This window comes from Fibroporia radiculosa (assembly GCF_000313525.1).
Source record: "Fibroporia radiculosa TFFH 294 genomic supercontigs, scaffold698, whole genome shotgun sequence".
Classification (NCBI taxonomy): Eukaryota; Fungi; Basidiomycota; class Agaricomycetes; order Polyporales; family Fibroporiaceae; genus Fibroporia; species Fibroporia radiculosa.
The window spans coordinates 15,273-38,937 of record NW_012133235.1 but is presented as its reverse complement, the minus strand read 5'-3'; the positions used below and the strand labels follow the sequence as shown (position 1 = coordinate 38,937).

General features: G+C 51.3%; 7 protein-coding genes across 7 annotated transcripts; 1 reads left to right on the top strand and 6 right to left on the bottom strand.

Moving 5' to 3' along the window:
* Positions 1-4,962: 4,962 nt before the first annotated feature.
* On the bottom strand, positions 4,963-6,008 carry FIBRA_01546 (uncharacterized protein; the record flags this gene model as incomplete). Its single annotated transcript, XM_012323421.1, has 6 exons — positions 4,963-5,109; positions 5,162-5,281; positions 5,357-5,463; positions 5,521-5,650; positions 5,700-5,781; positions 5,836-6,008. The coding sequence occupies 6 exons, from the start codon at positions 6,006-6,008 to the stop codon at positions 4,963-4,965; spliced, it is 759 nt and encodes a 252-aa protein (XP_012178811.1).
* Positions 6,009-10,375: 4,367 nt separating this feature from the next.
* Positions 10,376-11,695, top strand: FIBRA_01545 (uncharacterized protein; the record flags this gene model as incomplete). The annotated part of the gene is made up of 1 exon (XM_012323420.1): positions 10,376-11,695. The coding sequence occupies one exon, from the start codon at positions 10,376-10,378 to the stop codon at positions 11,693-11,695; it is 1,320 nt and encodes a 439-aa protein (XP_012178810.1).
* A 294-nt stretch (positions 11,696-11,989) lies between these two features.
* FIBRA_01544 (uncharacterized protein) lies at positions 11,990-13,350 on the bottom strand (the record flags this gene model as incomplete). The annotated part of the gene is made up of 3 exons (XM_012323419.1): positions 11,990-12,523; positions 12,591-13,015; positions 13,098-13,350. 3 exons carry the CDS (start codon positions 13,348-13,350, stop codon positions 11,990-11,992), a joined length of 1,212 nt encoding a protein of 403 aa, XP_012178809.1.
* A 347-nt stretch (positions 13,351-13,697) lies between these two features.
* On the bottom strand, positions 13,698-15,061 carry FIBRA_01543 (uncharacterized protein; the record flags this gene model as incomplete). The annotated part of the gene is made up of 3 exons (XM_012323418.1): positions 13,698-14,285; positions 14,340-14,764; positions 14,818-15,061. The coding sequence occupies 3 exons, from the start codon at positions 15,059-15,061 to the stop codon at positions 13,698-13,700; spliced, it is 1,257 nt and encodes a 418-aa protein (XP_012178808.1).
* Positions 15,062-15,940: 879 nt separating this feature from the next.
* On the bottom strand, positions 15,941-17,306 carry FIBRA_01542 (uncharacterized protein; the record flags this gene model as incomplete). Its single annotated transcript, XM_012323417.1, has 3 exons — positions 15,941-16,534; positions 16,584-17,014; positions 17,069-17,306. 3 exons carry the CDS (start codon positions 17,304-17,306, stop codon positions 15,941-15,943), a joined length of 1,263 nt encoding a protein of 420 aa, XP_012178807.1.
* An 828-nt stretch (positions 17,307-18,134) lies between these two features.
* On the bottom strand, positions 18,135-20,481 carry FIBRA_01541 (uncharacterized protein; the record flags this gene model as incomplete). Its single annotated transcript, XM_012323416.1, has 8 exons — positions 18,135-18,385; positions 18,448-18,502; positions 18,556-18,608; positions 18,665-19,099; positions 19,150-19,577; positions 19,632-19,943; positions 19,999-20,105; positions 20,176-20,481. The coding sequence occupies 8 exons, from the start codon at positions 20,479-20,481 to the stop codon at positions 18,135-18,137; spliced, it is 1,947 nt and encodes a 648-aa protein (XP_012178806.1).
* A 486-nt stretch (positions 20,482-20,967) lies between these two features.
* FIBRA_01540 (uncharacterized protein) lies at positions 20,968-23,346 on the bottom strand (the record flags this gene model as incomplete). The annotated part of the gene is made up of 14 exons (XM_012323415.1): positions 20,968-21,161; positions 21,218-21,246; positions 21,297-21,329; positions 21,390-21,623; positions 21,681-21,710; positions 21,763-21,957; positions 22,016-22,082; positions 22,135-22,382; positions 22,441-22,613; positions 22,665-22,762; positions 22,815-22,858; positions 22,910-23,001; positions 23,056-23,153; positions 23,211-23,346. The coding sequence occupies 14 exons, from the start codon at positions 23,344-23,346 to the stop codon at positions 20,968-20,970; spliced, it is 1,671 nt and encodes a 556-aa protein (XP_012178805.1).
* Between the last annotated feature and the right edge of the window lie 319 nt (positions 23,347-23,665).

Below are 23,665 nucleotides of genomic sequence, written 5' to 3'. Positions count from 1 at the left end.
GCCACCGCCGGAGATCGGATCCTCTTAGCTTCCATACCACCTACAGTGCAGCTTTTCGATCCTGACCGCATCTACGACGGGCCTTTTCAGATTCCAGCGGATTTTCTCTCGCCCCCCGTGTGGACTGTTAGCTTGAAAGGCGACTTATCACCATGTGTTTATCAGGACGCGGAACCGCTACCGAGGCTCGGCACCACGTCGGGACCTTGTGCAAGCACAACAATTGACACTGCTTATGAAGACGGCATTCCCTTGGGGTTTTTGAGGGTTGCTGGGGATGCGTTCCTATATATTATCGCAAAGGTACAAATTGAACGTCAGGGATTCAAGGAAGTCAGCTAAGATACTTTTTCTAGAGGACATTCGCACACAGTTATATTCGGAACGATCAAGATCTCTAACAAGGTATGATCCTCCTCTTTACCGCTCGTCTAATCCTCATATGGAATGTAACCGGGATAACTAGATTGCGACTCGCGCTCAGTCTGAACCTCGGAACTTAGAAACACACTATCCTAGATCTGTCCAGTTTCACCGCTGAAAATACAACGGCTCCCGAGGATATGCCTCAGCCTATGCATATATAGGCTAATACGGACGGACCCAATCTTTGTATGTCATTTCGTAGCGCTCGCGCAATTTCTCCGGAAATGAGACCTGGACTTGCAAAAAATCGGAGGAGCGACGATCCGCGTCATTGCAATCGTGTATCGTGGTCGACCTATCTGGAGATATCTTTACTGAAATCTGGTCCATACGGTTGGCTATGTGCGGCACCGATGTCCCCGTGGTAGCTAATTTTTTTTTCGTGTAGATAGGCGGCCCGGGGAGCTCGTGTTGCTGCAGTTCCCGGGTCGTTATTCTCTTGTCTTCAATGCCAACTGTTGTTTCGTTGTGGTAAGCTTCATCATTATGCCTTTCGTCATCGTTTGTAGGCGCAGTATGATATTCCGAGTGGAATACTCGTATGTACTTATATGGATCCGCTGACGCCCTTGTTCTAAGACGGACCGGGTCTTGGCCCACCTGACAGACCGCAGCGCGGTGTCTGCAGGTCGAATCTCATTCCTGAAGGGATTTCAGTGCTACAGTATTTCTGCTGAAGTGCATCTGCAGGTTGATAAGAATTTGTTTTGAATGCCGGCTGGCAATTCTGAGGTCTATGCGGGAATCGCTTGTGGGTAAAAACATTGTGGCTGTCGCTGTGAGACCCAGCCGTTGCGCGTTGTATTTGTTCGTTACCGCTTGCCGCTCGAGCGCACATCGGACATTCTAATGATACCATAGAAGTACTTATTGTGATCGAACGGGACATTGCTAATTACCCGTGAGCGCCGTACCGAGTGATTCTAACTGCGAAGTCGTAAGTACCTGCATTACCTGATGCATAGAGACCCATTCAATCATCGTTGCCTTTTTTTGTAACGGCTGAGCACGGATTCAGTGCATGGCTGACTAGGATGGTATTGTCGAATTTCGGAACGTTGAACATTGCACCGTCGGCTATGCGAACATTGTACGTTCGCGGCAGATGCCGCCGCCTATCATACATATCATGATCTGCTAACCGACATGTCGCGATTTCCCACGCCCCATTCCTGCTACGAGACCGCCCTCCATGCCATGAGGTTGAGTACCATATCAACCCCAGGTACTCAAGTTGGTAGGAGCTTTCATGTGGGTCAATGTACTGTTTTTATTTCACGCGCAGAGGGCTCTAAACATTTTAGCTATTAAGCTGATCTGGTAGGTATGGAAGCTCGCTCGTCTGACATTTTCGCGGATTGGCTTTGAACTTTGAGGTGAAATTACTGAGGTAAGTGGAGAGTGTGTTGAATATGATAATATAGACTAAGAAATCTTTTTTTCCACTTTCCAAGTTGGTGGACTGGAAATGAAAACTCTAAATTGTTGAAATCGCACTAACTCTGAAATCTGAATCTATGTCTTGTGTTTGGATGTATGCGAAGGTGAGTCAATTATATTCGTACTCCAAATTGCCATCCTCTGCGAGTGGCGTGGTGAAGAAGCGCAGTGGCCAGCCATCCGGATAGTGGTGAGACGCATCGAAATGTGGACTCGTTCTCGACTTTATGCAGGCGTGCAGCATTGAGTGCGTGACTGATTGTGCTTTATCCCGGGTTATTTAGCTTCTACTACCATCTCGTCAACAGGTGGCACTGAGTATTACGATCAGAAGGACCTTTGAAAAACTCTTGCCGACCTTCGGCGCATAGTAACGTCATCGGATAATGATTAGGGTCCGGGGCGGTCATGCCCTCGCTTGTATTCAGCCAGCGTTGTGTATGTGATTCCTTAATGTTCGCTATAGAAAGGTCACGCTCTTTAAAGGACTTCTTTGACAGGTCAGACACGCGATTGAAGGGTTGTCGTTCCCAGTTCATCGCTCCAGTCGCGCATATATGGACTTATACTTCCCATTCAGCCACTTGGAATTTGGGTCTGCTGACATCCGTCAAGCAGACGGGTGCACATTCCTACCCCGCACTCTGCTCACGTCCCTGTAGCTTCTAGTGGTCCGCACCGGGGCTGTCGACCTCCTCGTGCGCACTTTCATGTGCCATTCTTTATTCCGTGGGTCGCGTCGGACCTTTTTCACTATCAATTTAACAAAATCCCCGACGCTAGAAGCGGTACATCAGCGGCTCCGTAAGTTTGGTTCACAGTTAGGATTTGCTCTGATGACTTAGACAGCTGAATGGATATATGTCCATGGACTCGGATACTCCCAGGCCAAAAACGACAAGGAATTTATCATGGACGGACTTGCGTCCGGCACATGCCTCTGTAGGCTAGGTGGGTGGACAAGCTGATCTTGTTCAGCGATGCATGTGACTTAGTTGATGTATCTGCAACAACAGACAGTGCGGTACCCATTGTACCTTACTGCTGGTGATCGACTTTCCGGCTATAGAGCAGCTTCTCAGCTACTGGCAAGGGATAAACTTACCCCTCGCTACTGCATTGTGCTTCCTCCGATGACACGCGCAGAACTTGAGACCATTGTACGACACGCCAGCATGTGTTTATCAAAGTCCGGAACCGCGACTAATCTGCACTCTCACGTTCATGGCTTGGGCAACATGCATTGTGAGTGGCACCTGCCGTGCGAGGATGGAAGTATAGACTCAACGACCTCGCTCATTGTTGTTATCCCCTCCCAGCTCTCCTGGCCGAAGTAAAATGGCGTCCAACTGCACAAATACCATCAAGCGGGCCAATTTATATTCTCACAGTTGAAATGCTCCATGGCAGTCGACGTCTGAAACGCACATGCTCGTCAAAAATCTTCTCGCGTTGTCACAGCAGATGATCCCAGCACTTGTTGTGACTTTCTATCAGGCCATTCTCGAGCTTACCGCCACTCGCAACGCTCCCAACGAAACGCGCTAGCCTGGGCTCTAAGCATCTTATCAGACAACTATGTGATAGGTCAGCTACCGAAGATCTGCCTTTGCTTGACCATAGATGTGCTAGGCGCTCGAACAACCGGGCCTAATCTCTTCTTCCGCCTTACAAGGCGCTCGCGCAGATTCCCCGAGGGATCATGGATGGATCTTGCGTGCGTCTGGGATGAAATGTATGCATATATGCATGCCTGGCGCCAGGTGTTGAGCTCCGTGCTTATGCTGATTGGTGTGTCGGTCGTAACAAAGCTCAGCGCACCTGCCCATGTGTGGCTGAGCCCTCACGGACCCGCTGCAGACGTTCCGTGGAAGGCTTGCGTTACCTGTCAATCAATGTCGTCAAATTCGCGTATCGTATCGCGTCGTGTCATATCTCGCCGCGTCGTAATCCTGGCAAAGAGGCCCGTCTGGTGGTGGATTACCTGGTCTCTGCTCCACTCAGTCCCAACTCACGCTATATGCCAAGGCATTGTATCCGGCCTCCGCGGTAAGCCCAGCACTCTTGTGACAATCTAGCATGGTAACAATCCACAGACACAGGCTACCGCTGTCAGATGACCAAGATGCGGTCCGAACAAGTTGGCAGACGGGTCTCGTCCGTGATTTAGTCGACTTACTCAGTGCCTGCTATCCGTACTGGCCGCCACCGTTTCTTCCCCAGGCCCAGGCACGGATGTGGGGTGCGAGAAGGAGGAGCGTGCTTCGCGCCTCGATGGTGCCTCTGAGGCTTCTACTTAGTCGCCGGGACGGGCGGAAGCAGCAGCTTATGTACGTGGTCGCTGCATGGGTGTGATTTACTCATGCTGTGCGCTATTTCGTCCGCAGATGACCCTGCAGGGAGCGCGACCGTCGGGCGGATTGCTCAGCGGACGTGTGCTGCGCCCGGCTCCATAAGCTGCAAGCGTCTCGCTGCAGAATCCTCCCGCGTGCCCGCTCCAGCCTGCCCCTCGTGCAGTCGACCATTGCGCCGTGACCGACGGTCAATGGGCTGCGAGTGGTCTGCGGATGGCAATCGCCGAGGGTGTGTTCGGACCATCATGGGTCCATGGCGCACGAGCTCGTCTCGAAGGCTTCGCTCGTATGGAGTGATCCTGTCGATACAAACCCGAGCGCGCGCTCACGCCCCACGAGGCGGGGTGAGTGCACGCGCATGTTGCGGGCAAAGAAACTCCATATAAACTTACCATGTTGTTCAGTGACGGCTGTCACGGTCATAATCGGTCGACTCGCGTGCGCCAGGCTTCTTTGCTCACATTTGTCAATCGTATATAGCATCTCGATTCCCAGCAGCAGGTCAGAGAATTGGGGTTACGGCAGCTCTATTCTTCGTCCTATGCATCCTTTCATTAAATCCCCGTCCTTCAGTAGTAATACATTTCCCGCAACGGCGGGGCTAGGACGACCGGTGAGGTGAAGTACATACTGCGATCTACGAAGATGTACGTTGAGCAAGACAAGGTTAAGACTAAGCGCAAGCCAGGGCTGTCCATCGAGTACATACAGAGACAAGTGGCCGTCTATGGCTACAAGCACGCTAATCCTTCTTGAGGTCTCTCCGGATGATGAACATTCGGTCGCCCTCATCTTTCGCAGACAGCTCTTGGAGGCCTCTTATACTTGCAAGATCTTCCGTGCTGCGCCCTTTGGCGAGGACGACGTATATTTCGAGCCCATCACCCACCTCCATAGCGATGATCAGCCGCGTAACACATGCCTGTAATAAAACCAAGTACCTCAATATGGCGCTCCGTTGCGCTGGTAAACGAGTCAATGACGATGGACAGGACGTCGTTGAGTGGTAGATGCGTGGGGTGCGAACTACCGGCCGCCGGTGTTTGGTTCTTGAAATAGATCTACGTGAAGGGTGTGAGAGGGCCGCGTGCAATAGAAAGAAGACACCATGGCCAAGGAGGCGTTGTGAGACGTACCTGATTATCGAGGAAAGGCTGGACTAGCGATTGTGCTGCGCCAGCGGCCCGACACGCTTCACGCTCGTATGAGCCAACCGGGTCAAAGGAATAAACTGCTCCTGAACCTATGAGACATTGGGCGCTTAGCTGAAGTGAGACACCGAGTGAATAGCATGAATCACCGTCTTCCTCGATACCGCCGAGGATGTTGTACACATAGTAGGGGAAAAAGCGCTGCGCATACAGCATGGTTTGGATGAGCCTTGCGATGGCGCGCAGGGGCATTTCCTTTGCATGAGCATGCCGATACCACTAGGAATCGGTGAGCGAGTGTGGTGCAGAGCATAGAATGCAAACATACCTCAAGCCGCTGCTTGACCTTTTTCACGAACATGTTCCCATCCGCCGCAAAGCCATTCACCGCGAGGACGGCGCGTTCGGTCCTGTGCATGTGCGTACGTCAGCACTCGAATTGGAGAGCCATTGAGAGAACGTACAGTCTGAAGACCTTGGGAGCATAACGAGTCTGGATGCTGTAACCCTCGCTCTGGCGCGTGTCACCCGCAATGACGGTAAAATCCGCACCCGCAATGGCGAGGATGGTGCCTCCGTTCTCGGTGTAGGGGTTGAACTGGCGCTGCTGGGGTTGTTCGTGGGAGCCGTCTGGCATGATGAGGAGAGGGAGGAGGACGAGGAGGACGCAGTGCGCGATGCGAGGAGGCAGACGAAGAGAGGAGAGGGCGAAGGGAGGTCGAGTATATACGCTCAGGTGATGGGGCCGCGTCAGTTTGCGAGGGCCTTTAGACGCCACCGTTCTTGCAGCGGAGTTTGAAGTATAAAGCCGAGATTTCAGCAACAGCGGCTTCCAGTTCCTCTCCTTCGTCTCTCTCCCAGCCCTCCGTCGACTCGCTGCCCTCCGTATCTCTGACAGCAACGACTGATAGCCACAGCCTCCCCGAGCATTCCCCGCCCGCATTCCTTTTCTCCGCCGTTTCTCCTGCCCGGCTCTCTGCTTCTCACTTGCGGACCGCCCCGCCAGGCGTCTGCCCATGCGCCTTTGACGACCACCGCATGCTTATCCTCCTCCCCATCGCGTCCGTCGACAAGTCTCTTGCAACAACCTGCGGTCTTCGGCCACTTGTCCCGGGGAATATCCGTATCTACCGCCGGTTTGTTGACGAGAAAACTCATCAGTAAGCGGAGATTCGCCCTCTTGATCTTCTCCAGCTCTGCCCGGGCATACTGGGGCCTCTTTCTACGTCCGTTCCCATCCCTACCGCCTGTCGTTGGGTCGTTTTTGCTGAAACAGCTCCCGCATCTCCTTCGGAGAGCTCTGTCCCATTTCTTTTTTCATCTGATTAGATTGATGGGCATCATGTGACTTCTACTCCGACGCGCATGGTCACGTGGTATTATCAAGCTCGCTCGAGCAACTTCAAATTGAGCTGTACTCTAGCCGAAACTGGCCTGTGGTAGTCATTCGGATTCGGATCATGATTAAAATAGTCTGCTCATCCAGCGACGATTGGCATGCACAAGTGCTTGATTTGGGGCGAAGCTTCTGTGACATCGCCGAATTGGTTGATCATGCCGCTTAGGTGTAACGCGAAAGTGAGTGCTGGTGTCCTGCATAATCGCCATGTAGCGTCATATCCCTCGATGTCATTTCAAACATTGGCTCAGACTAGTGTTTACGCTATCTTCGGCGGTACTGACACTCATGAAGGCCATCATACAGCCACCGTTATCGTCGGGATAAATGACTTGCTACCGAGCGTTGAAGATTCAGAAGAAGCCTTGATGGTCAAGCTTTACTTCTTTGCTGCTTCTAGAATGAAGAAACGGTGCGTCGCCGCGCACCCCGAGCCGAACCTACATCTCAGAGGTTAGGCTTCTACCCGAGCGTTGAGACGTCAGTGTAGTCCGGACAAAGATTGAGAACCGTGTAAGCGCTCCATAGGGTGTGGATTGCGTGAAAGCGGCGAAATCAGGTTTGGTATAGTCCATCCGAATGCTAGAATTTCTGATCCAGTTATCGACAGGGATGATCGAGAATTCTGCCCTGTCCTTCGTCTAGCACGCGCATTCGAGAGACTACCGAACCTAATGAAGCAGCAGACATGCTCTACTCAGCTATCACTGTGGAAACAGTTGTCGTCATCCCCTCAGTTTTAGCAGAGTTCGATGCGCTGGCGTAACATCAAGGTTTGAGGGCCCCAAGCAGGGGCTTCTAGTAAAGGTAAGGTCTGCTAGCGATGTTTGCGATGGCCGTATTCTATTTGTTTTCGTGTCGCTCATCACCTTTGAAGACAGTTAGACACGTCGAGAAAGCAATCTATACCAATGAGAATATGTAAATGACTAGTGAAAGATGAATGTTCGTTCTGAAATATTAGCGATAACGTTAACCAGCTGGAAATAATTGACTCCCTGGAAGCAGCGTCTTGGGGAAGCAAGCGAAGCGCGCCGCCGACGCCATCATACGATAAACTGCCGCTATCAAAGCTAGCCTTGTAAGTTCCGACAAAATTCCTTAAAATGATGGAGTTGCTGTATTCGAAATTGATCCAGAGCCGAGAGAGCCGCAGAACCCGTACGACGTGAACTACATTAGCGATTTCTGAAAGATCAATCCGAAATATCTGCATCCAGGGGCCGTCAACAAGCACCTCCTTTGCATTCTAGTTGAAGTCATAATCCGTTTCAATGGTTTCTACTCTGCTGGTCTATCTAATCATGTCAAGACCAATCCTCCGCGTTGGCGTATCTATCAACCGCTAGTCGCTTATGCTAGTTCTTCCGCTCTGCAACTCGCCCTCGGCAGATATGATCTAGCACGTCTCTTGATCGTCTTATCCGTTCTGCAAGCCTCAAGACAATAGTTCTGCGAACCCAGCGTCTGCTTCTAATACGAATTCGCCTTTCCATGCGTACAGCTGGATTTTTCGAGTAATGAACCATGGCACAACCGTATTCACCGTCTTCCGATCAAATTAGGGAGCGCTGTTTGTCATTTTTCGTCCGTTATTGTGCCGAACGTTCGCTATCTATACCTTTGACGCCATGTGTATCCCTCTAGGGCAGATTGGTCCCTCGCCTGTGCTATTCCCTTCTCCCGTTGAGATTCATCCCCGCGACTCGCTCAGATAGACTCGGAGCCGTTTTCAGCTGTTTCTCTTCTCCCGCTGCCTTCGAAACCTGGACTAGTCGCTGTCTCAAGCCTTCACGCCTTGATTCCTAGCATGGGTGACATCACCCTGTCTCTTCCTGCGCGTTTATCCGTTATCGAACATTGAACGTTGTAATGAACTCGCGCAGAAGGGCCATCTATTCTTGCGCCGTCGCCTCCGAGTACTACCCCTGCTCCTGCGGATTCTCACACAGCGGATATACTACTCACGGTCTTGATCGAGTGGATTTGCTCTCGCCTTATCTATGTTCTAAGTTTCAACAGCCAGGATTCTCGAAACCACTTTCCCGTTCCTCGTCTGAGACGAAGGCCTTTCCGAAGAAACAACCGGCTGCGTCAGAATCCTCGTGACTGTGAGCAGAGGTATTGGCCTCACGCTGCCTTGCCTGGTATCCACTGGCCCTCGTCTCGAGCAGCCTGGTCTAGTTCAGCTTATTCCGCAAGCCAATGTCGCGGAGAGGGGACGGTTCCGGAGATACAGCGGGGAAATTCCCTGGCGCGACCATGGCCCTGGGATACGCATTGTGCGTACAGTCAATTGCCGCGCTGAGGTCTGCGATTCCTTTGGCTGGTGTAAGCAGGGGTACAGTTTTCCAGACAAATCGGGCGGCTATGTACTGTTGCGCGCGATTCGGTGCTGTATTGGGCGTGTGCCTGGTGTCTCACCGTTCCTGCCCTGTGTCCGTCAACATGGCTGCGCCGTTTTTCGGGCATACTCCCATTCGACTGCATGTCCGTTTGCCATTTGCATCTGCTTCCCGTCTTCCGTCTGGTGTCTTCCGCCTTCCGTCGCCAATCCGCATGCCCTCCCCTCCTGCCCTGTGTCAGCTGCGCGGCGTCTTGGCAAACGGATGCCCATATATAATATATCTATGATCACTGAGGGAGAAAGGTGTCAACCCCTTCGACCCTCTTTCTCGTTGATTCCAGCCACCTTCCTGTGCGACTCTGCGCGTGGCGCTCGTGGCTCCTCGTTCTAGCCGCCCGCATCCTCGAGGATGGAATGGGACACTCACACCCCCTCGGCGTCCTGTTGACGTCCCGGCCCGGGGCAGTGATCAACAGACATGCTTATGCCTCAGCGTGCGGTTATTTGTGGCTGCTGCATTTTCCAGACAGAAATTCCCTGGTCCTTGCCCGCTCTCCCCGCGACGCGGTGATCCAACGCGGAAGCCCAGCCCTGCCTCGGTCATTTGGTCCACGCGATTCAGATGACATCGAACGCCCTGACGTGAGTGCGGTTGGGAGGTACCCACGAGTGGCAGGGCAGCGGCGCACGTTGCTCTCACAGTCCCTCCGCTCTTCCTTCTGTCCGGCGCTCTCCTTACGTGTTTTGAGCCGATGGCTGAGCCGCTGGGAGAGTGGTGGCGTTGGTCGTGAGCGTCAGACAAGTCACCGGAGGGCACGGCGAATACGGAAGGACGTTGTTAGCCCGAGCTTAATCATGCTCTTTGCTTCGATATGCTGGGTCACGAGAGGATTAGATACTGCTCCGAGTCCGGATCTCACAGTGTTGCCACGCGTGTGTAACAAAGTGGTTGTTTGGTTTTGTTAGGATCCAAAGCCTCCGGCTTCCGTTTCGGGAATATCTCGCCCCTCTCGCCGTGACCAGAGCCAGCGAAAAAGGGAACGGGAACACGTCGGTTTGTCTCTCGCTGCTATCCTCCAACTCCATTTTCTATCAGGGACGCTGCACAGCTAGTATTTAGACTGCTTCAGCCCTTGCTCGCGCACGTTGGCTAGTTTTAAGTCAGTTGTCTGTACTCGCGTCGGAAAATGCCGAGGCGCCGATTTAACAAAGACGCTCGTTTTCACTGGTGGCGAATGCAGCTTCAGTCGGCCAAGCCATGGCAACACCACCGCCGTCTCAGTTCGCAGCTCTTCTTCGTCAATCCAAATTTGCATCTTTCGACCCCCATATTGGTCAGGTCTATGCTTCATATGGCGGTCATGCTCATCGAGGGAATTGGGGCCTCAAGCGTCCGTTACCGCTCCGTCGACGAAAGGCAACTGTAACCGTCAAAACGGTGGATTCAAGACAACAGCAGACCGAGTGGAAGAGTGCGGAGCCTCAGGATAGGTGGATCAAAATGTGGGACGAAGTTGGAGTCACACCTCGCGTCTATACCGGCCCCTGGGCGACCAAGCTTGGCCCGCTGGTTAGTCTACAGTGGGAAATAGACTCAGAGTTTTCGCAAGGTACTAGAGACGTGCAGGACATTGACGGTTTGGAGCAAGAGTTGAAGAAGAAGAGCAAAGCCGTGCCCAACATCTTTGCCATGTCCAAGACAGAGCGTGCACGGTACATGGAGGAGCTAAGGGAGGCAAGGCCGGAATTCCGCAAATACTTCCGGGTGCAGCAGAGGGCGAGGGAGAGAGGTGAAGACATAAATGAGGCTGTGGTGGAGGCTGAAGTCGAAGCGGAACCAGAGGAAGCACATCCAGTTTCCCTGTGGGAGCAGTCGGACAACCCCAACCATATCCAGGAATTCCTCGAAAGACGCGCAGCCAAGGAGTACAATGCTCCCAACGCACATATCATCGAACAGCGGCCTCAGCGGTTCGGGGGTTTGGTCTACGCGAGTTCGTCTCAATTACAATCTCTCTTCCTTTCTCCCCCTCGAGCGGGGCGTATATTGCAGGGCCAGGGAACCAATACAAGGCCTGGATTGCGCCTTGTGGGCCGTGCTCAGGACGATGATATGGTCGCCAGCTTCGCTGGCATGACGTCTTCGCTTAACAAGAACAATCGAGGTTTGGCTATGCCAGTTGACTGGAGTCGCCTGTCGTCAACTGGCGAAAGGAATCCCCAAGCCAGTATCACGGACTTCAGGTTTGCTCAAGCTGAGCTTGTAGGAGCTCCGGAGACAGTTGCGAAGAACCCGGCGGGCATCAAAAGCGTGCACATGCGGACGGAGGTGGAACATTGCTCTGCAGACGATGACGCTTTGACCCAAGCCAATCCTCATCCACCTGGCTCAAGGGAATACATCGCACACGAAGGCCATTCGACGAAAAACACAATGTCCATGATTCGATCGACGCCTAAGAAGGGTGCTAGCTTTAGGGCTTCACCTACGGCTAAAGCTGACCTTCTTATGACGTTGAACAAGGTTGTTGAATCCAGCGAGCCGAATACGTATTCTTGGACAGAAAAGCCGTTGTAACATGGTGTAACGGTGTAACCCACATATCAAGTACTTTGCGAATATCACCATTTTATATCGTATGGAGTTTCTCTGCGAGTTGGTGCGGTCGTCAACATCACGGTGCTGTCTGCGTTGACCTTTTTTTTTGCAACGACTTGTGCCTATCGAATCAGCTTAGTGACCGCGCTCCCATGTTAAGCGTCAAAGACCACCTTGAATACGTGAGTAAATCATACCAACTTGGACAGATGTATTGAACGAGTTGTGTATCTATATTTCTTATCTCTTACATATACAATTCTCAGGTCACTTTCAGGCTGTGAAGCGTTCAAGAATATCCTCCGGCAAACAGGTCGCTTCCCCGGCTCTCTCAAAGAGCTTTAACTCCTTATTACTGCAGATCAAGCTCAGCCGTGTGTCCTGGCCCTGTCGCACTATGAGGTCTTGGATCATCTGCAGCGCATGCCTGAGCTGCTTGAGTCGGTCCTGGGCACTTTCCTCCATATACTTCATGACCTCGTCACCCAGCTGACGCTTCTGGATATTGCGGAAGAGCCCCTCGGAGTGTTTTCCGAGGAAGTGGTGCTGCGTTTGGGAAAAGTACAGCTGTGGGTATTTGTCTTTCCATCCGTAATTAGCACCGCTCGTTGTTGCTAACTCGATAATTGAGTCCTGCGGCACCCGTGCGCCGGCGATGATCACGTCCAGCTGCGGGGAGGAGAAGGTGTTTTTCTTGACGCTTAGGCTTGCCATCGAGGCCGCTAATGCATCAAGATCAGTTGAAGGCGACGGGGCAATGCAGGCGTCCACTTCGAAGCGGACCACCAGCTTCAAGCCTGCGAAATCCTGTCACAAGGCATACGGACGAAGTTGAGTTTGCATGTGCAAGTTAATATTTATAAGAGCGCCTCACGTATTGTATGATTCTATGATGGCCTGCCGCGCTCTTCTCACAACCAGGTGCATTCTCTGTCAGCTCATGCTCGAAGCTAAACCCATACGTCTTTGTATACTCCCTCAAACGCGACTCCCAACGAGTGAATAGGATGGTACGACGACCTGCGAGTTGGGCATCGATTCGGAAATCCTTCAGCGTGCTTCCCCCGGTTATCCAGCGTAGAAGCTTGCGCAGGTTGCTGCGATCCGTCACGAAGTCGACCGAATCCCAATCGACCTTTGTGCTATCTTCAAAATGTGTCTCCACGATATCCACCGCGCGGAAGAGTGGATAGAGTGGAGTGGAGGGCATGCGATAGCGGTTCTGATCGATGAAGCTTTCGCCCTGGTCTGGGACTAGTTGAAACGGTAGAGGCTTCTCGCGCCAGTATGCTGGGGAACCTACCAAAAGGATGGAGTTAGTACTCACTAACCTTTCGAGTGCGTAAAGGCGTGCGTGCAAAGTGCATTCCCAAACACTCACCTGGCACAAGGATCGTTGGTTTTTTGGCTGTGGTCCAATTGTACGAGCCGATGTACTGGAGGTCCTTGATCACTATGTCCTCGCTAGCTGCTTCTGCAGGCTTTTCCAACGTCTGGAGAGGTGTATCGGAGAGGCCATCGGTAATCGTGCGTTTGATGCGAGATCCACTCGCGGTTGTAGTATGAGAGGCACCTCCTCGAGTACCTCGTCCTGCATTACCTCCCGCGCGACCCCGAGATGGATTGCTAGGCATAGGAAGCGGCGTCGCTTATACGCTGTAGAGGGGGTAAACGTATTGAAGGTTCGCACAGTGGATGGCGATATATACGGTAACACTCAAGCCCCAGCGTGAACTCTGATTTGCATTCATGAGTACAGAAGTTTGGGCATAGCTTCTGCATCAACACGGGTGGTCCTTGTGACATGCGGAAGTGCCCAATTTCAGATATACGTCCAGTAAGGTTCAGCATCGAGCGCTCTTATAAGACCAGAACTCAATATCAATAGCAAAAACGTGTATCGAGCCTTCGTAGGCCTCATAGTTAGTACAAATACACTTTTACAAGACATCGGAACGCTCCTATAAGCATGAACGCAGAATCAAGCGTCGAAGCGAGCCAACATTTTCTCAGGGAGGCAGCTGTCCTGGCCAGACCTCTTGAAAACCTGTAGCTTACCTCTGCTGAAAACGAGGCTGAGTCTACCCTCCTTTCCATGCTCTATAACCAGTTCCTGGATCTCCTCAAGGGCACGTCGCAGCTTCCTGAAACCGGCCTGCAACTGCGCATCGATGGCGTTCATCTCTGGACTTCCCAGTGTTCGCTTTGTGATAGCCGTGAACTCTCCGCGTCCATGTGCAGCAAGAAAGTGATGCTTTGTCTGAGAGAGGTAGAGCTGAGGGTAGGCATCCACCCAGTCGTACTGGTGAATATAATTTCGAGACCGAGTGGTCAACTCGATGACACAGTCATGAAGCACCTGGGAGCCTGCACGGATGATGTCGAGCTCGGGGGTAGAGGCGCTCGTGTCAATCTTTGAGGTTTGGGAAATCCTTGCTACATCCAGACCCGATATTAAGTCGGAGAGCGAGTCAACATTGGCGGATGGAGCAGTGGGGCGCAACGAGCGCGATGGTGCAATGCAAGCATCGACCTCGAAGCGCACTACTATGGTCAATCCGCCAAAGTCCTACATCTTTCGGTCAGGACGCGTCATTGCAACCAATGTGGCCAAGACACTCACATATTTAACGATGCGATGGTGGCCTGTTCCTTGCTCACAGCCAGGAGCCTTTGTCGTACTCTCCCGTTCAAAGCTGAATCCGTAACTCGGGCGAGTAGGATCCGGATCTTCTCTCGTCTTCTTCTCCCAGCGGTTGAGGAGAACTGTGAAGTTCCCCGCGAGCTGTGTATCAATGCGGAACTCCTTGGCGGATGCATCCGTGTCATTGATCCATCGCAGCAGCTTCCTTAAGCCGTTGCGATCCGTGACGAAATCAACGGAGCCCCAGTCGATGGTCTTGCTCGCCGACGCTATATCCACTGCGCGGAGCAAGGGATATAACGTCGTCGAGGGCATTCGATATCCATTCTGGTCCACGAACCTCACACCGCTATCTCGCGGCACCCGGTAGGGCAGAGGCCTATTGCGCCATTCAGGCGGAGAGCCTGTATCATGGAAATGTCCAGTGTACACTCATCCAAGTTGTATTTCAACTGACCTGGAACAATGATGGTCGGCTTGGTAGCATTGACCCAATTATAGGAGCCGATATACTCGAGATTTTGCGGAGCAATGGCCTTGCCTCCCGGATCAGTTGGCTTTGCAAACGTTTTGAAGGGCGTCGAAGCAAGACCTTCGGTGAGAGGGCGTTCAAGAGGGAGAGAGGAAAAGGCAGGGGCATTGGCAGATGAGGCTGCATGCCACCCACTATTGTTCCTGCGGTACAATGGTTGGTATGACATGGTGTAGGCGATTGGCGTGTATGCCGATGAGCAACAGCCCGAGCCAGTATTTAAGCGAACCAATTGACGCCAGTTTCTACTGGTGGGTCTACAAACCTTGAAAAATAGGTGCTGCCACCAGTCAGATGAGTCAAAGCAACGGAAATGGGGTGTTGGCTGCATTACAGGATAGGGAGCAGTTGCTACTTCATACCGGAATGTTGTGCCGCCCATGCCTGTGCCACAGCATTTGGGTCTTCGCACACGCTAAGAATTCGCCACTACGGTTTCCATATGCTGTCTTGAGACACCTTGGTGCAAACTAGAGAAGTCAGTTGCGCGAAGGAGATGATATAGTTGTCGCTCTTGCCACTACGTACGTTAATAGGGTCCATCGAAGGAAACCGTGACCCACGAGGCCGAAATTATTCGCCTCACGCCTGCTCACGCGCGTAGCCAGATGGCGCCATAGAAGCTTTCGGGTGCACATACGGCTGCAATGGGCCACCATGAGGTCCTAAGGGATATAAGGTTTTGAAGACACGCAAGCGACTTGGCCGGGGTAAATCGATGAAGCTTGAAGCACTGCGCTTTAGAGATTCTCCAATGACTCACACCCCGGTAGGAAAGTATGTATACAGTAGTTCGAATGCTTGCTCCTTGCCAGTATGCGTCTTCTGTCTCGTGACAGAGCCCCAGAAGACGACACACTGCAAGGACACTCAAGCCTACGAACACATACAGTACACAGCCTCGCTCCTAGAATGTTGCTACAAATCCGATGACTACTATTCTACAAGAAGACAACTCACGTATTCAAACCTGCCAAATAGGAGATAGATGAGATATGAATGACTTTTCGACAGCAAGGTGGAGAACTTCGAAACGCGCCTCCGATACTCAGGCTTCAAAGCGCCCCATCATGGGCTCGGGGAGGCAGCTCCCTCTATCTGCCCTCTCGAATACCTGAAGGATGCCACCCTTGTGAACTAGGCTGAGTCTGCCAAGCCTCCCGTGCTCAATCACGAGTTCTTGGATGGTGCCGAGTAGATCTCTCAATCTCCTAAAGCCCGGCTGAGCTCGCGCATCGATGTTCATCATTTCGTCGTCGCCCAATTTCCGCTTGCGAATTGATTGGAACAGTCCGCGATTGTGCACCGCGAGGAAATGATGGGGAGTAGCAGATAAGGATAGTTGAGGGTAAGCGTCCGTCCAGTTGAATTGAGAGAGATAATTTTTGGAACGTGTTGTCATCTCCACCAGGCTATCTTGTGGTACTTGCGAGCCGGCACGAATAATATCGAGGTCTGAAGTAGAGGCATTACTGTCGATTGATACCGTACGATTGGCGCTCCCAGAGACGTTCAGAGAAGACATCATTAATGAGAGTGTTTCTGCAGACACAGACGAAGTCGAAGACTGTGGAAGCTCAGAAGTAGGCACAAGACATGCGTCGACCTCAAATCGCACGACTAGTGTCAAACCATCGAAATTCTACTCAGAAGTGAGTTTCGTACTCAGAAAGAGTTGGGACCGGACATACGTATCTCACGATTCTATCATGTTCGATTCCTATCTCGCACCCCGCTGCGCGGACAGTGCTCTCATGTTCAAAGTTGTAACCGTACGTCCAGATCGTAGGGTCTGTCCGCTCTTTCGTGTTCTTGTGCCATATGTTGAACAGTACTGTGCGTTTCCCGACGAGCTGGGTATCAATGCGGAATTCCCTCGCCGTTCCATCAGTATCGAGAATCCATCGCAACAGCTTGCGCAGGTTGTTCCGGTCCGTGATAAAGTCCACAGACGACCAATCCACCGTATCGCCGTTATCCTCTGCCACTATGTCCACTGCACGTAGTAATGGAAATAGTGGACAAGACGGAAACCAGTTGCTAGCCTGATCAACAATGCGAATTCCGCTGTCTCGTGGGACAGAGTACGGCAGGGGTCTGTTGCGCCAAAAAGGCGGCGAACCTGTACAAGTCCAGGCGTAAATATGCAGCATAAATGTACAGAATTTTGACTGACCGGGCACAATCATCGTGGCCTTCGTGGTTACATCGACCCAATTGTACGAACCGAGATACTTGAGATCTTGGATTACGATATCTTTTCCCTTCAGGTCCTCCGGTTTCTCGAACACCTTGATGGACGGGGAAAGGAGTCCCTCGGCAAGCTCGCGATCAGGTGGAATAGGTTGTGCACTAGCGCTGTGATGTCCTCCACGTCGCGGAACATAACCGCGTCTATTCCCGCGATATGACATTTGATAGAAAAGTATGTGAGAGGAAAAGTGGTGGCAACCAGAGAGAGAGCGAGCCAGACCCAGAGCAGCAATCCTCTCTATCGTATATAAGAGCTTGGCCCGCCCTTCTATCGCCGGGATTGCGTTCTGTAATTACAATTTGTGAGCGCGTGATACTAGAGGGACCCCCGAATATAGCTAGTTGAAAACCTTGTATCTGCAGTCCTCGTGAATGAGGTGCTACTCTGTTTGGAAAAACTCTGCTTCGGGTGAGAACAAGAAAATTGCTAGCTTCTTTGAACGTTGTGTCAGACGAATGGGCAACATCTCCATCGATAACGGCCGAGTGAGCGACATTTTTTACTACGCCAATCATGTCGAAATTTTTACGAAAACATGGTCATTGACATTGAGATGCCCTGATCAACCTCATAAGTGACTGAGTAATCTCAAAAGCAGAATTATTCCCACAGAGCGGACCAAATAAATAAGATTTTATCTACAGATTTGACTGTGGGCAATGTTATCGCAGTGTAACGGCATCTGAATGGATAACCATGGGAGCACTCGGACATTGAGTGCACTTATAACATCCATTAGATGATCTAGTGGCCAGCATATTCAGTTTGATTTAGGTTGGCCGAAGTATTGACTGGCGTTGGTTGGCAATGCATCGCTTCACTGGTATGCCGGTCTGCACCGTAGGCTCGCACCTCAATGATTGGCCAAAAAAGATCTATACGTCCATAGGGTAGGATCTTCGTGCATGCTACAGCATTATACAATACATCAACAGTATCAGCATTAAGAAAATAAAAATGACCGATTGACCGTGAAACGTAACCAAACTCAGAAGCCACCCTTTCCCCTTACTCGCGCAATGCTGCCCTGGACACCCTTGATGACGCCCATTACACCGCTCGTTACTCCAGTCGAGTCTGATAATTCCACGCCCTGTGCATCGCGCCACACGCCATCGTGTCCGACGCGGTGCAGATGCGTATTCTGGACACTGTGCACTGCCGTCATCCACTCGTGGCAAACTTGCGGGCTGTCGACCATCACGTTCACCTCTTGGCTGTGAAACCAAGATTGTGTATCTATGAGATGAGAACAAGTATCATTTGAAAGACATCCACATAAAAAACGCGTGGTAGCGTACCCATATTCCCATTACCCATAATGCCGACGGAGTCGTCGATGACCATAAGCTTTACCTGGTACATGCCTCGTTAACAAAGAGATGACAAGAGAAATTGTTCGTACTTACATGGCAGTTTCGCTGCTGCAAATGCGCATTGATCGGCTTTGCCTGGTCTCTGCCTGCAGGCGAACTATCAGCACCTGCGCATATAATCTTGAAAACACATTAGACACACCCGTATACCAATGGAACTTCAGCCTATCCTTCTCTTCCTCTGCTAGCTGTTTATAAATATTCCGAGCGACCTCCTCGTTGGTACCCCCTTGCATTGGCAATGCCTCACCGCCGTCATTGAAACCCACATCCACGTATAAGATGCATTCGATGCCCCGTCGCACGGCGCTCAGCACACCATCTACGACAGGCGGCGCACTGAACGTCGGCGTCTGAATGAATACCTTCCGTTGGGCGTGCTTAAGTGCTGCGAGCCACCCCGAATCTTGGGGGTTAAGCAGCGCGCGCTCGTCGTTGCCCGGTCGACCGTAAGGCGCACGGTTGAGAAGTGCCATTGGTACCTCGGGGTGTGGCGCATGCAGGACGTGCGGCTGGTACTCTTCGTCGGCAGTGGGATCATACGAGGCCGTCGCCAGAGTGGCCTGATCGCCTGCATCTAAGGAAACTTTGTCAGCGTGATAAGCGACGCGACTCACAAATACTTACTCAAGTGATCCGCGATCGACTGGTACCTCCCAGAGATGAACGGTTGGCTCTTGCTCTTGTCTGTGGGCTCAATCTCCGATAGTTCGCTAGAATCCGGATCCGTCGCCACCTTCCCCTCCCGCTGCATCCTCTTGAAAATCTCTTCGCCCCTTCTCCCGTCTAATAAATGCGTCGATGCGTACGGGCTCTCCATCTCAAATTTGTAGCCATCTGCAGGAGCCTGGAATGGTTGGCTAAGAAGCGGCAGTGGGGGGTGCATGACCTTGTACCAGCTGACGAGCGCAGTGTCGTACATACTATCCACGATTGGACCCTCTATATGTGCCATCATCTCCACGTGGGGTCGATCTTGAATGTTATTGGAACATAAAAGAGCCAATTTGCGATCAACGATCATGAACTTGCTGTGGAATGTCCCCAACATCGGCCTATTGGCAGTACTGTCAATGAGAAGGCACATTCACGAAAGAAGCTGAACCCACTGATGGAAGTTTATGAGCTCGAAGTCTATCCCAGGCATCTCGCTCGCCTTAGGCAACTTTACTTCCTCGCCCGTCCACTCATCCTCCTTGACATACAGATGACTCTCTGTAAGCATCTTGAGATTCGCGCGATCATACATGAGCTTGACAACAGCTTTCTTCCCGCGAGCTTGGGACCGTCGCGAGAGCTCAAGGAAGGCGTCACATATCTTAGTGGCTGACTTCGATGCTTGCCAAAAGTTTGTCGCAAGGAATACTTCAAATTCTGCCTGGACAATACAATCATAATGATGCTGAATGATATCAGGTATGCTGTACAAAATGTCAACAAGAGACTCTGATACAACGCATCAGGGAAGACACTCACACAGATATGATGGACAGTGTCACTACACCGCGAGACCCAAGAAGCGGTGGAGAAACAGAGCCAACCCATGGGTCCACATCGAGCGTTTTCAAGACATCATGATAAATCTAACAACGAACGATAAGCGAGGCTGAAAGGATATACGCGTCTTTACAGAGTATCTAAAAGGACACTCACCTTCAAAAACAAGTCACTCGGCCTTGCCCCAAACTGACCGCACTCTGCCGCTCTGTCCAAATCTTCCTGAGACGGCTCGTCTTCTTTGGTGGCCTCCCTAGCTTCCTCGGGTGTTCTGCCCGTCTTCAACATGCTCGCGAGCGTGGAAAGTAGACCACCCGTGGCACCAGGTTTGTGTATGCCATGGTGGTGCTCTGCGTACAGGGTCTTACCCAGTTCTCCTGGTGAAGCGTCGGGCGATGTCGCGAATGCGGCAGTGAGGGTCTTGTCGGAGTGGGTGAGGCTATAGACTCTGTCTGAAACCATGATGGTGGATGAGATGGAGGGAAGGATTCCTGGTTAACTCACTCACATTAAATGCACTTTCAGGGGAGGGGGGGGGCGCCTGGCCACTCCACGCAGCTATGACGACTTAGAGGCTAGGGCGGAAACGACGTAACGGCAAGGTGGAGATTCGGCTTCAAACCCGCTGGCGTAAATTGGAAACCGGGAGGAATATTCGACATTCGGGAGCAAGAACATGTGCAAAGAAAGAGTGATGTCTAGAACAGTCACTTGCGAAGTCAAATTGAGCAATTCTTGACTCTCGAGAGTACGGCGCTTAAGCTTGCTGCGTGGGACTATACACTGATCGCCTAAAAAGCACCAACTTGAACAGAGCAAATCGATTACCATGGCAGCCAAATGATTATCCTACAGTCTATAAAACTACAACCAACCAGTCCTGATATTAAAGTGATTCACACATGAACGAACTGTCCCAGTACTTGCACATGCACGAAAACATAACACCTACAGATTCAAAGTGCGCCTTCTGCCCAATATCTGAGATTCAGACCGTTCGACCAATCCTACTTTCAATGGTAACCGCGGACTGCTTCTCTCATTTCCGACGGTTGGGAACCATATGCTAGCTACGTTCCATTCAATGGGCTGGTGGGTAGGCTCGAAGGTAAAAGTTGTCAGCAAGATAGCGAGGACCATCTCTGTTGAATTAATTGGGACAGTGAGTCTTACGCCCTCCTGACGATTTGGCACGCACTGATTTCTAATTCAGCAAATTTGAATCCACTATGAAGCTATGTCAGGCAAGAAAAAACACCATTTCACAGGACACGCACATGCACCCTCGCTTCCCTCCAATGAAGGTCATCCTGCATATGCATTTCATAAGTTGGCTTAGAATTCCACCATGTACAGACTCTGAGACTTACAAGTTGGAGTACACGCCTGGGATGGAGGCATCCGTGACAGTTTCAGGTAATGGGGAAAGCCAACGTTCAGGTTTCCATTCAAGGGAATCCTGCCCCCAGAAATCGTGTTGTATATTGGAACCCAAACAGCCGATTATGACATCCGTGCCCTTTGGTATCGGAATCTCATACATCTCGCTCCCATTCGTGCCGATTATTGGTGCTGACAACGGCAGCACGGTATCTTCACGAGCCCTGAGAGCGCGAATTAATGCATCTGCGACATCCGATGTATGGTGAGATTGCACGTACACACGAGTCACCATAGCGACTGGAGGATATCTATTGACAGAATCAAATAAGACGCACGAACCCAGTTGAGAGGAAAACTCACAGTCGCAGAGTCTCCTTACATACACCATCCAACAATGGCAACGTATTTAACTCATCGTAAGGTATTGAGTCCCCAGCCTGTGCACTGACAATCTCGTCACGAAGGTTTGCCTGAATATCGGGGCGTTCAGCGAGTAGTTGTAGAATATGGGCCATTATGTTGGATGTTGTGTCCATGGCAGCGAAGATGAGCGTCCTTCGTAGTGTACGTGGTGTGAGCTCAGAAACCAACAAAATGAGAGCTCACGACTCACGACATCTGGCCGAGCAACTCCTCATCAGTTAGCCTCTCTTTATCTGGCGCCGCTGCATTAGCTTTCACTGTAACACGTTAAATATAGCTCGGAAACTGGGTGAGAAGTTCGAGACGCACTTAAGACACTCATAACGTCATTCTCCTCCATCTGATGTACCACTGCCTGGTCTCCTTTATCGAGGGCGCGTTTTTTCTGGTTATATATTTCCAGAGACTTATCCGCCATTAAAATCGCAATGGATTTCAGGTTTGCCGCGCTCCTAGAGGGGACAAGATTGACGAGCCGCGCGCGGAGCCAACTTGGAAGCGTTTTGACCAGAAATGGTAGCAATCGACGCCAGACGTAAAGTTTTTGTATGTTGGGTCTTTGTAGTATGTCAGCACGATTTATCAATCGCGGAGTAAGGTAGAATCTTGGCTGACATCAATGACTTCATCGCGTGTTCGTACGCGCTGTCCGTGTCGTCTGTGAGGGATCTGAAGGAATGTCCAAGGCCGGCCCTACCGATAATCTCGACGGCTGCCCGACCGCACCAATCTAGAACGTCCAGCTCTGTTGGGTCCTGATATACGCGCCCTGCAAGCGCATCTCGAAGCTGAAGGGCATAGTAAGTAACATTCGCGGAGATGGGGTTTTAATTGTATACCTCGTGTCCAACCTGATAGAATATAGGCATCATTCTGCGGAGATGATTTACCGAAAACACCGGGTTGAGCATCCTCCGCTGCTTGCGATGTTGGTTGCCTGTGTATGGTCAGCTAACTTGCTGCATCGCCGTCAAATAGTAGCGCAGTACCTGACACGGACAGCAAGCCAGGCCCGAACAGTAAAGTATTCAGACTATACTTGAGCTGTAATGACAGAAACCTCATCACGCGGACGCTCACTTACGTCAAGAACCAGTCTGCCTTCTCAAAAATATGTTCCTCTTTCGCAACGATGGTATGCAGCGCTCTAGGATCTGACACGTATAAAATAGGGCGCTAGGGCAAATCGTCATTGCTTATCGGTGCTAAATTGCTGCCCATGTCACTAACTTTGAACATGCCATACATCTTCGATACAAGACCATAATCCAGTGCAACACGCCTGTGAAATCCAGATCCACGTGGATGGAAAAACTGCAGAAGGTTCCCTGATTAACCAAAGTCAGTAACTCTTAGGTTCACCGACACATTAAAGACGATCGCACCAAATAGAAAGGATTGAGGTGGAGGACCCGGTATCTTATTCAGGGCATGATCTATCTTTTGTCGGGACAGATATCTCCAGAAGCCCCATAGTCCCAGTGCAATGAACAGACCCAATGACATGGGGTCGCAAGACATGGTCGTGAGGTGCGGGCAGAGTACGCGGGTGCGACGCTTTTACGCCCGTCAGTCTTTATATATGACCTCACAGTCGCCCGTGCGCATACGTAAATCTTGTAGTGCATGATCAATGAACTAAGTCATCTAGGAATGGGTGTGCATTGTGCCAGCATCGCAGAACATCTGCCGTGGCCATTCGCCCGATAGGAGACGTTTGAAAGGTATGCTTGAAACTCGCTTTATAAAATCACAGCTTTATGGACCACTCTACGGGCTATTGAGTAATCGCCCATGATGATTGAAACCTGTGTCGATATGGACTAAAGTCGCTCTGCCG